General features: G+C 39.5%; 1 protein-coding gene and 1 long non-coding RNA gene across 2 annotated transcripts; one reads left to right on the top strand and one right to left on the bottom strand.

The window, feature by feature from the left end:
* Nucleotides 1–2123: 2123 nt before the first annotated feature.
* c21h17orf75 (chromosome 21 C17orf75 homolog) lies at nucleotides 2124–9808 on the top strand. The gene is made up of 10 exons (XM_051941552.1): nucleotides 2124–2445; nucleotides 2811–2885; nucleotides 3305–3430; nucleotides 4820–4950; nucleotides 5131–5189; nucleotides 5397–5516; nucleotides 6321–6385; nucleotides 6488–6627; nucleotides 6706–6809; nucleotides 7568–9808. Exons 1-10 carry the CDS (start codon nucleotides 2303–2305, stop codon nucleotides 7781–7783), a joined length of 1179 nt encoding a protein of 392 aa, XP_051797512.1. The 5' UTR covers nucleotides 2124–2302; the 3' UTR covers nucleotides 7784–9808.
* A 47-nt stretch (nucleotides 9809–9855) lies between these two features.
* Nucleotides 9856–11587, bottom strand: LOC110970943 (uncharacterized). Its single transcript, XR_002597121.2, has 4 exons — nucleotides 11506–11587; nucleotides 11340–11426; nucleotides 11194–11259; nucleotides 9856–10045 (listed from the first exon to the last, which is right to left on the bottom strand). It is a non-coding gene; the product is annotated as an uncharacterized LOC110970943 (long non-coding RNA).
* Nucleotides 11588–12308: the final 721 nt, after the last annotated feature.

Here is a 12308-nt window from a genome sequence, read left to right as displayed (position 1 = left end):
GTACCGCCCCCTGCTGGTCAGGAGTAACCCATTTCCATTCGTGATGCTGCTGCTGTGGGACTTGATTTAAACTGATCTGTGAGTAATTAATCCACAGTTTACAGCATTTAAAGTAGTTATCATTACATTCAGCAGTTTCTTACATTTGTTCTGTACTTTCTGGATATGTACAGTCCAAGTAATTCTTTTATCAAGTCATGCTTCACTCATCACAATTTTTCACTTAGCTAGTAAAGAATATTGTCTTCCTAACTAAAATTTGTATGAAAATTCTTTTATTTTCTACAGTTTCTTCTATTATCAATTTCATAATTTAAGTCTCAAATTTACCCCACTTGATTTTAGTTCTTTCTGGCTCCACTCTTATTTTCCTTTTATCGTCCTGCTGTTTTGTATTGATTGTCTGATTTCAGAGAGTTTTCACATTCATTTTTTGCTATTTTAATTCTTCCTCTTTATTTGTTTGTTTGTTTTTAGCCAGCAATTATCATTCTGTTAATAACTTCCCATATGTGCTTGTTATTTCCTCCACGCATTCATATTTACTGGCGCCCACACGAGTGGTGGCCTCTTCAGTAGCTCCATTTCACTTTAAATCACTGTGCCTTGAAATTTGTAAATAATGTATATTGAATTTTCATTACATTTAGTATTGTATAGATTTTAAAATTAGAAGTGTTTTTATAGTATAGTATTGTACAGCAAGATTTTCAGAGTATATACTAACCTTTAATGTTAATGTTAATGTTAATGTTACTAACCTGCCTTGTATGTAAGCTGCTGAATACCTGAATGTCCCTCAGGATTAATAAAGTATCCAACTATCTATCTATCTATCTATCTATCTATCTATCTATCTATCTATCTATCTATCTATCTATCTATCTATCTATCTATCTATCTATCTATCTATCTATGTATATATGTATATATATATATATTACTGATTTGGTGTTTTCTCTCTCCCGTAGTGTGTCTTTTATTTGTCTTTGCTATAATTTTTTTGTCTCACCTTTTACCCTCGCGCTGACCACTTGAGACAGATGGATGTCCTACCTGAGCCTGGTTCTGCTGAATGCCTCTTCTTGTTAGAAGGTGGTCTTTCTTCTCCACCATAACAAATAGAAAAGAAAAGATAGGAAAAGAAAAGAAAGGAAAACTTACATATTGGAATCCAGAGAACTTTTCGATTTGTTGGGTTACTTATTTGTTTTTGTAGAGTCATAATGTTATTTTTAAAATTGTCAGGTTAACCAAGATAATTAATAATAGTGTGGGGCCTCAGCCTTAATGTTTATATTAGTTACGCTAATCCCCATGGTTAATAATGCTATAGAGTCTGAGCTTTAATAGTTACCATAGTCAGGTCCAGTTGTATTTTCTATAATTTAGGGGTAATCCTTAATATATAAGTTACACAGGTAAATTTACATCATAAATAACACGGTAAACAACACAAAGTTTATGTTTCTTCTGCAAAGCACATTGGTTATATTGTGTTCAATGTGCTAAATATTAATAATGATAATAAAATGAATAAATAATGCTGTTTTTTATCTGCTCAGCTTACGAATTCAAGAATTAGAAATGAGTCTGATCCTGATAATATGAGGTAGAGTGAGACATTCAATCAAGGCTGACAATGTGATGAAAAGATGGAAAATAGAAGAGAGGACATAGCTTTGCTCTACACATTCTTTAGGACAATTGTTTTATGATGTAAATGACAAAAGCTAGACACAAAATGACAGAAGCAGGACACAAAATGACAAAAACAAGATACCAAAGAAAAAAAATGTCTTCCACAGGTTGTACTAACATGTTGTGGGACACACGTTTCATCCATCAGGTCATCAGGGGGGTGAGACAAGAGAAAAATGGCATCTTATGAGGTATTTTTAAAAATATTCTCAAACATTCCTTTCTTCTAGTTTTTTTTTTTAAGATTTAGTCTTAGGACAAGTAAATTTACGCAACAACTGCATGTCTTAGTATTTTGTACATGAATTATTTGAAATTTGATGGGTGGGACATAAAATGTCCTCCAGTTCTGGAATGACTCTTTTAGCAATAACATGTTTGCCGTAGGAACCCACTTAAGAACGCTATGTTGTACTCGGACATATTTCAAAACGTACACACTGGGCATGCGCAGTAGACACGTAAACGAAAGTAACTAATGCATGTATGAGCAGTTGTGTTTATGCTTTTTAAAAAATCTCAGCAAGCGAGACGAGCTTTAATATCCACTAAAGAGCACATTTAAAGAGTAAAATCCGTGTTGTGCGGGTTCAGCAGCAGCATGTTCACCTCCCAAACCTCGTCCTTCCAGGATTCTATTGACGTGGAGGAGAGAGATGACTTTGACAGCGAAGAAATTTCAGGATACAGCCAGAAAATTCAGCTCAATTGCTATTATACCATCTATCTGTATCAAGGCACCAGGTAAAGGTGGACATCACCCGTCCTGGTTTCTGCTTCAGACGTCTTTCTGTGTTTTATCTCCGTAAATAACGAGAATTTTGCTGTTAGCTTTGCTTCTACGGTGTGTTGTTAATGTTATGTAGTCATTATTTTAAAGTGTATCTTTATTTTCTAACTATTAGTATGTACTGTTGTTCACCCATATTCCAGAAAGCATCATTTTTTCCTGAATGCAACCAGGAAAAAAATCCCTGGCGTGGAATTAATATGAATTCTATTTGTTTCTTCAGTTGTTGTAGTTGCTTGTCCCTGAAACTCATGCAGGTAAAACCGACTTCATACGTTAAAAACTAACCAGATGATGAGTAAACTGTCGATTGTCTTAGATCTGAGGCTTCTGGGGAAAATGTGGCATGGAACCAGAGACGAGCAGACTCCACAACCAGTCAGGATGACTTTAGGTAACAAAGGAGCCATCCGCCCACCTTCTCCTTGCTTTCAGTGCTCCTTTCTTCTCTGGCTTTCACTGTTGTGCGTTGGTGTGTCCACGGGCTGCCACTGGACATCCAGTCAACATGGAATCAGTGCCGCTTTCATTCGTGATTTTTGTTCTGATTGCTCATTGCTGTGCTGCTCGGTTGCAATCTCAACAGTGTCTTCACTTCCATATGTCATGTGGAGCTGGCAGTGAATCATCTGGTGAAGCTTTAAAGTGATACCCAGGCACAGTTCTAGTATCGTGGCTTAGTGGTGTGTTGTGTTGGATCATGTGTGTCTTATGGCCATCAGCTTTCTTCATCTCCTCTCCATTGATTGGTCTGGCTTCCAGATTTCCTGCTTTCCTGCTTGTATCCGTACTGATTCTCTGTCCTGCCCACAGCCTGACGCTGGTCGACAGCAGCCTGCCGCTGGAGGCAGAACCAGAGCTGCGGACCTACATTTCAAGGAGGCTGAGCAAAGGAGCCCTGCTTGGAGGGATGGGCAACATCGCCACTGTGGAACTCAGGTAACAATCTCACACACTGACAAACAACCTTCCAGTCAGCAGCACAAAACTACTCTTTTGTTTTAAGTTGTTTTTTGGGCTGCACAGTTGAACAACTGTTGTTTCATTCATTCATTCAGATGGACTCTGACAGATCGACCTGGGAAAGGTCGTTATCTAATGACGGTGCTGCGTTGTAAGGGATGGGGGAGTGCGTGTGGTGCCATTGTTAAAGGGCAACAGTTGATTTAAGGACAAAATAAGAATGAAACGTGTGTGTTCTCTCATTGTCAGACAGCAGTAATGAACGCCAATAAGAACAGCTTCCCTGTTTTCTAATTCCAAACAAATAATCCCATTAAGGCTTCACAGGAAAAAAACATCAAGGCCATTAGCAAGATTATATGTACAGTGTCTCGGTGGTTAGCACTGTCGTCTTGCAGCTAGAAGATCAGTGGTTCGAGTCCCAGCCTTCCTGGGATCTTTCTGCATGTTCTCCCTGTGCATGCGTGGGTTTTCTCCGGGTACTCCGGCTTCCTCCCACAGTCCAAAAACATGCTGAGGTTAATTGGTTACTCTAAACTGTACGTAGATGTGAGTGTGAGTGTGATTGTTTGTCTGTATATGTAGCCCTGTGATAGACTGCTACCTGTCCAGGTGAACATTCACCCTAAATCAGTTGGAACAGACTCCAGCCCCCCATGACCCTAATGAGGATTAAGGAATGTATAGATGATGGACAGGACGGTTAAACAGCCACTTATGACTTACAACAGAGCAAGCAATGTAATACATGGAGAGTTCTTGGTTTTATGAGTGGTCATAAGGAAACTTATTACTGTTTATGATCTATCAGGTGTCAAGTTTTCCTTCAAATCTTGTAGACATTCACCAGTCAAACGAGTAACTGATTGTTAGTTTGGCCACATAATGGTCAATGTACATATCTGTGGGTTTCACATATGTGCCAGCAGCCATCAGAAGCCGACTCTAAATACAAAATAAAGGTGAAAAATGGAGTTTTGATGGATATGTGGTTAATTTGAACTCATTACCGGCACTTTCTAGAGTTATAGCCCTCCCCTATTTACTCATTCCCCAACAACCTTTCAGTCAGCAGCACAAAAAAAGGACTTTTTTTTTTTTTTTACCTTTTTGGGCTTTATTATGTAGGACAGTGGAGAGAGAGACAGGAAAGAGAATGAGGGAATGACTCTGTTGGGGACTGGAGCTCCTGTTTATGGGTCACTCACACAACCAGTTGAGCTACCATGATGCCCAAAAGTGCTCTGATCTGACCGATGCAGCACAGGCTTCGTGATTGCACTGAGCTTGGTTTCATAGTTAATGCAGCCCAGATATTTAGAGGTGGACAAAAGAAATAATTCTCTTGATATTTTCTCTTTGCAGTATTCCAGAGCAGGCCGTCGGCTGCTACTGTTGTCTCCTGGAACAGGAAAGATCTCCTGAACAGCCGGACGCTGACGGAAACGGATATGTGATCTGCTTCATGGGAGGGTCTGAAAAAGGGCTGAACTTATATCCTTCTGCATCGAGCAACCGCACGTTTTATCAGCAACACTAAACATTTTCCAGCATTAATATTGTATGTGATCCTTGCTATTACAGAATGTTCTTTGCTGCATTGTTACAGTTGTTTTACATTTTAAGTTTGCTCTAAGAAGGCAGCGGTACATTAAACCCCTTAACCCGACACACATTCAGACTGGAGCTTGATAAATACGTCCAGGGCCTCCATAGCAGCCTGCAAACCCCAGAGGTATGAGAATGCAGGAACAGTGTGGTGAAGCCGTGATTACTGCACGTTTGAAATGTCATACTGTGTGTGTGTGTGTGTGTGTGTGTGTGTGTGTGTGTGTGTGTGTGTGTGTGTGTGTGTGTGTGTGTGTGTGTGTGTGTGTGTGTGTGTGTGTGTGTGTGTGTGTGTGTGTGTGTGTGTGTGTGTGTGTGTGTGTGTGTGTGTTAGCTGCAGAACCTTGAGACAGAGGTGCGTCCTTATCTGAGCCAGTGGTTCGAGGAGTCTGTGATGCACATTTATCGAGTGGTGCAGTTGGTCCAGAACAACATCAGCTTCCTGCTGCACGCTGTGAGTCTTTTTTTAAGCAAAAAATGCAACAAAAAAAAAGCTTCTAGGAGATACTGGGACTAAGATACACGTACAAACTAATAAATATATGATTAGATTACACAGCAGCTAACATAATGTGAGAAGCAGAGAGATCAGCAAACAGGAACAGTTCACTTAAAACCGTTTCCCACAGATAACCACACTGTGCCTTATGGACTTAGAGAGGCATTTACTTGTATTTAGTTTGACTGAAAAACTCTTCTGTTTAATGAACGCATTACTTTTGCTTTCTCCAAATAGCATGACTCATCTCCTGGCTCTCATTGTGGTCAGTGTGTCTGTCAGCAATATTCTTTGAGACCTGAAAAGACAATGTTAAAGCTATGTCCTCTCTTCTATTTTCCATCTTTTCATCCATTGTCAGCCTTGATTGAATGTCTCTCTCTACCTCATTATCAGGATCAGACTCATTCTTTGGACTGTTTTCCATCAGTCAGTTTGTCCTCTTGGTCAGCAGTAACAGCTAGCTAAATATCTAGCTTCTACTGCTGAGAAAAAGATCACATTAGCATGGATTAGCAACCCTGTTACTGTGATTAGAGTAGGGTTAGCAAACAAGACAGAAAACATGGAATAAAAATGCTACCATTGATGTGGAAGCTGAGCCAATCAATACCTATTATTGATGAATATGGAGCAGAAAACTGTAACAGAGAAGGTATATTTTTCAAACATTTTGAGGCCCAAATGTCCGCCAGTTCTGGAGCGACCCACATTTCTTCCTTAGTGATGCCTTTCAGCCTCTAAACTTTCTATTTACAGGCTCTGAGTCACACTCATGTGGACGTCATCAACTCAGACGAGAAGACAAAGACGGACGTGACCAGGTAACGGCTCCTGCACTGAACCTACTGCGTCTTTACATCCTGAAGGAGCTGCCAGCTTGTTGTTTGCAGTGTGTAGTAGCTGTCTGTTGTTTTCTGCATCAGGTTCATCAAAGCAGCCAGTCTGCAGGGTCTTTCCCAGCAGGACGCCACCACAGCGTCTCTGTGTAAGGCCATCTCAGAGGACACCCAGTCTGACCTGATCATAGACTGCTCCACCAGCCCCCCCACTCTCACTAACACCGGTCAGTCCTGTCCTCTAACGTACAGATATGCTGCGTCTGTGTTTCTAACAGTCTGATAAAGATGTCTTCTCCCCTCAGTCAGTAATCGTTTCTGCGATGACTGGATTCAGGCATTTCTAAACGCCGCTGAGCGTTGTAACCCCTTCCTGCTCAGGCAGATTCTGGAGAACTTCAAACTCAAGGTGGGAAAACACACACAAAGACACTATAGCGGGGTTTTCTCAGCTCTTTATGGTCTCTGGATCCTGTTTTCTGTTCCTAAAATCACGTTGTCATGTACATTTGAGCATAGCATGCTTTAATGATGTCGCATTACTGAATCAGAGACATCAGCGTGATGGGACGTTCACATAATTTATCTCAGCAATCACCTGTTCCTTCATAATTTATGACATTAAATAAGACACTTAACCGTTAATTTGTACAGTATCTATTGGTATAACATAAGATTCCAATGGGTTTCAATTCTGTATTTGAAATCATTCAAACCTTTATTGGTTTCAGACATCTTCCACCAGCCCACAAGTTTGAGAAATGTTGGCTCCCACTTCCTCTTGGCAGATCTACCCTACTGAAAACTGAGGGGAAAAAGTGTTTCAATATAACTTGTTTTCTGATTTACTGTCATCTACTATTTTACTTTATGATCCAAACAACTTGTCATGGTCTAGAAATTAGCTTAAATTTATAGTTTTACTAATTTACAATCTGCAGCTAATGTCTTCTCTGTAATTTTTATTCTTTACAAAATCGTCCTGTGGGTTGGATTGGACCTTCTGAAGGGCCAGTTTTGGCCCACGGGCCGCATGTTTGACACCCCTGACATAAATGAACGGGCCGAGTCTCAGCAGGATTGAATATATCCTCTTTTTCTCTGTTTCATTCTTTCATCCTCATCTCTTCCCGTTTTTCACTTCCTCTCTGTGAACCCCCTCTGCAGGCCATCCAGGACATGAACAGTCTGAAGCGCTTCGTGCGGCAGGCCGAGATGAGTCACTACGCTCTGTTCCGCTGCTGCCAGTTCCTGCAGGGATGTGGAAACGGAGATGTGCTGCTACAGAACGCCCGAGCGGAGCACAGCGACCTGCCCGAAGCCTGCAGCATCATCGGCGTGCTGGAGGAGTTCCTCAGGGAACGGGAACAGGCTCAGGCATGATTCCACCACAGGAAGGTTCTTTAGAACATCCTAAACCTACACTACATCCCATCAAAAACATTAGATTGCCTGATAAAAAAAAATGAGTATGTCAGCTACAGAATTTAAATGAATGTTGTAAAACTTTTCTTTGCTGAGTCTATTAATGCTGCAGAGACAGAGGAGTGGTTAAATCTGTACTGTAAAACACTGAACATTCACCTTTTCTCAGCTAATCTGTCGTTTTTTGACTAGTGGTAGTTTTTGGAGTGTTAACATTAAGTTGTTAATTGGAAACTAAAATATGAAACGTAAAAGACTGATCTGAACACAGATCATTTTAGATGCAGCTGTAGGCGGGCACGTTCCTAAACCTGTTCCCTCATGGTGTGTGTGTGTGCGTGTGCGTGCGCGTGCGTGTGCGTGTGCGTGTGCGTGCAACGATACTATGAACCAAATCTTCTTTCTGGTGTTTTGCAGACTGACAATGATCTCAACATAGAACTGATCCAAATGTTTATTTAATGTCCAAATACAGTTTTATTATTGTTCAGTTCTTTTTTTTTTTTGATTGTACTAGTTTTCATATTGCAAATGCACAAATCACTTTTATGCATTGCTTGTTAAATAGAGCTTGTTTTTGCTTCAAACCTGCACTACTTTTTATTTTTATCTGCTGCGTGTGCATACTGGAAGTGTCTGTGCTGTCACAGACGTAGTGTGCTTTATAGGTGTGATGTGTACTTTAATTATTTCCTGTTTACAACCGGCTTCACCGCAAACAGAACATTCTCTCTGTGACCATTCACTACATTTACTAAACGCTCTGTGATACCACGTCCTAATAAGTAGACCAGGAGTGTCAAACTCATCTTAGTTCAGGTCCACATTCAGCCCAGTTTGATCTAAAGTGTTCTGGACCAGTAGAATCACAGCAGAATAACCTATAAATAACCACAACTCCAATTTTTTTCCCTTTGCTTTAGTGCAAAAAGATCACATTTAGGGAATTATCTTTTTACAAAACACTATAAACAAGCTAAAATTTCTTAAGAAAAATTAATTCAATTTTAGCAACATTATTCCTCAGTTCATCATTTCCACATTACAACTTAAAGATCACAGAGTGTCTACAGAGGAACACAACATTTAGTCACAGCTATCTGGAACTGAACGATATAATATTTTACTTGATGACCGAAACGACAAAAGTCAGACAAAAAACAACAAAGACAAGACAAAATATTACAAAAATGAGACATAAAACGACAAAACGAGAAACGAAATGAGACAACAAAAAAATAGACAAAAAGTTAGAATGCAACAAAAAAACACAAAACGACAAAAACGATACACAAAACAACGAATAAAGCAAAACGCAAAATGACAGAAATACGACAAAAAACACAAGCGAGACCAAAAGGAAACACAAAACAACACAAACAAGTTACACAAAAACAATAATACAAAAATGAGACAAAACAACAACAGAGCAATCTACTATTTTACTTTATGATCAAAACAACTTGTCATGGTCTAGAAATTATTTTAAATTTATAGTTTTTCTAATTTACAATCTGCAGCTAATGTCTTCTCTGTAATTTTACACTTTTTTCAGCTTGTTAATCGTGTTTTTACACTTTGAGGGCCGGTTTTGTCCCACGAGCCGCATGTTTGACACCCCTGTTCTAATTATTGAGTTGATATTGTAATCTAAGTTATCTTTTCCAGTGTGTAATTGTAAAAAAAAAAAAAACGAGCCACATGTCAATAACATGAGGACTTAGTTTCTGTTTGCCTGCAGGAAATGATAAAAGAGAAGTTGTATTATTAGTATTTTTACGTTCCATAAAACCCATAAAGGTTTTAAGCTCAGATCATTCCCCTTAAATCCAAAGTGTGTAAAGCAGCAATATGGGTGTTAATGGTGTAACGTTTCAACTGTGAACCTGTGGCATTTAAAGTTACTGTGACCCACAGTGCTGAGACTCTTCTGTCAGTTAAAAATGATCACATAAGCTGAAATAAACCCCACAGTCCAACCTCTCTGTTGTGGTTTTGCTTCTTGTCAAACAGAAAAGCTGAACACCGTCCAAATAAGAATTATTTACTTGCTGTATCTGCTGCATAAATACACTTTTTCTGACTCGAACCTGAACCTCTGGGACATTAAGTGGAAACTTGTGTACAAAGAGTGAAAGAGTTAAATGTTCTGTGAGCTACATGTGCTGCTGCCGTCCTCCATCGCCGCCTTCCAGCTCGGTTCTTCCTCCAGCTGCTCATCTGCAAGCACAAACAAACAGATGAGAAAATGTTTGCAGCACACTTCAGAATGACCGCATTATATGTAGCTAAATTTATTAAAACTTTATATATGTATGTGAGACTTGAGTTTTTCCATTTTAAGCAACTTTATACCTCAATTTAACCACATCTCTGAAACATTTTGCTTTTTAATCCTCTACTTTTGTCTGAGTTTTAGTTTTCCGGATGATGAGTCTGAATCTGTGCTTTTCTGACAAACTGAAAGATGTATTTATTTTATTTACCTCACTTGTTAACGAATACATTCATTCTGAAATGCTTCATCACAAAGCTAAAATGTTTTCCCAAGCTAGGTCAAAAATCAACTTTTTAGATGATTGCAGTTCTCACAGAAAAGAAACAATTAAAAATAGCTCAACCTTAAACATTTAGAGCTACAGAAAGCAACATTCACATTAATCCTGCAGTAATATTAATGCAGAAACATCACATGTAACAGCAAAACACTTTCCCTCTGCCGAAAAAGAATCTTTACTTTGGATAATTGCATTTAATTTTGCTTATCGTAGATAATAGTATACATCAAAATACAAAAATAAGGACATTTCGAAGTGACCCCAAACTTTTGAGCGATAGTGTACATGAATTAAAGTTGCTCTAAATAAGAAAATTGACATGCGCTACCCCTGAAAAGTTTGGAGTCATCCAGACAATTCCATGTTTTCCATGAAAACTCCCACTTTTTTCCATGTGCTAGCATAACTGTACAAGGGTTTTCTAACCATCAATGAGCCTTTCAACACCATTAGCTAACACAATGTAGCATTAGAACACAGGAGTGATGGTTGCTGGAAATGTTCCTCTGTACCCCTATGGAGATATTCCATTAAAAATCAGCTGTTTCCAGCTAGAATAGTCATTTACCACATTAACTATGTCTACACTGGATTTATCTTTTATTTAATGTGATCTTCATTGAAAAAAAATGATTTTCTTTCAAAATTAAGGACATTTCAAAGTGACCCCAAACTTTTGAACAGTAGTGTAGATGAATTAAAATTGCTCTAAATGAGTTGAAGTTTCTCCAGATTAGCTAAAATCGCTCTATATTTGTTAAATAACGTTTCTTCCGCTGCTCATACATCCATTAAATGCCAACATTTTACCTGTTTTTTCTTCAGGCATCTTCCTCAGAAGACAGCTCGGTACGTCATAGATGCTCTCTGTGAGGTCTGAAACCGACAAAACGGCAGAAAACATGTTTATAGTTTCAGTACAAGTTCTTCAGAAGTTGTTCCAACTCTAATCTCACCCTGAGGCTGGGCTGAAGTCCTGTAGGACTGAGGGAAGTCATAGATGTTCTCATCCATCTCTGCTGAAATGCTCGGCTCACATATTTCTGAAGATAAAACACACAACAGAGTCAGTGCATGGTGACAGAGAAATGCTAATTACTGAATGCAGATTTGAGATCTTACTGTTTCTAACGGGTAAAACGTCATAGTCCCCTTCTAGACTGCTCTCTGCATCGTTCAGCTCACTGCACCTCTGAGGATAATCTGAAACAGAAGTTCAGCGTCATGAAGCTGGAAACTCACAGCCTGAAGGTGCAGAGGTTCTTTCAGTGTTTACCGCTGTGGTCCTGGTAGCTGCAGGCCAACAGCGTGTTCTGGTAGATGGCCTCCTCCTCTCCGCTCTGCTCCTCAGGCTGGTCAGCAGCAGGTTGGATGCTTCTGGCTTCAGGCTGGAGGTGGTCTGAAGGTGGAGGGGCAGAAAGAGGCCGAGCAGGCGGCAGCTCGATCACACTGACGGGTGTCCTGCTGCTGTGTCTTCTGTCTGGCAGCTGCTCGCACATCTGGGGGCTGGAAATGGTGGATTAATAAACCCAGGAGTGTCAAACTCTTAGTTCAGGTTCACATTCAGCCCAGTTTGATCTCCAGTGATCCAGACCAGTAAAACCACAGCATAATAACCTATAAATAACATCAACTCCTAGTGCAAAAACCTGAAATTTGTTCAATTTCAGCAACATTCAGCCTCAGTTTATCATTTCCACATTACAACTTCCAGATCCCAGAGTGTCTACAAAGGAACACAACATTTAGTCATCTGGAACTGAACCAGAGAGGATTTGACTTTATGAGCAAAATGACAAAAGTCAGACAAAGAAAGGACAAAAAACAAGGCAAAATATTAGAAAAATGAGACACAAAATAACAATAATGAAACACAATAAAACAAAAATGAGACAAAAACATGAAACAAAACAGAAGAGACAAAA

Source organism: Acanthochromis polyacanthus, chromosome 21 (genome assembly GCF_021347895.1).
Source record: "Acanthochromis polyacanthus isolate Apoly-LR-REF ecotype Palm Island chromosome 21, KAUST_Apoly_ChrSc, whole genome shotgun sequence".
Lineage (NCBI taxonomy): Eukaryota > Metazoa > Chordata > Actinopteri > Pomacentridae > Acanthochromis > Acanthochromis polyacanthus.
The sequence above is the reverse complement of the archived record's forward strand: the minus strand, read 5'-3'. Positions and strand labels throughout refer to the sequence as shown.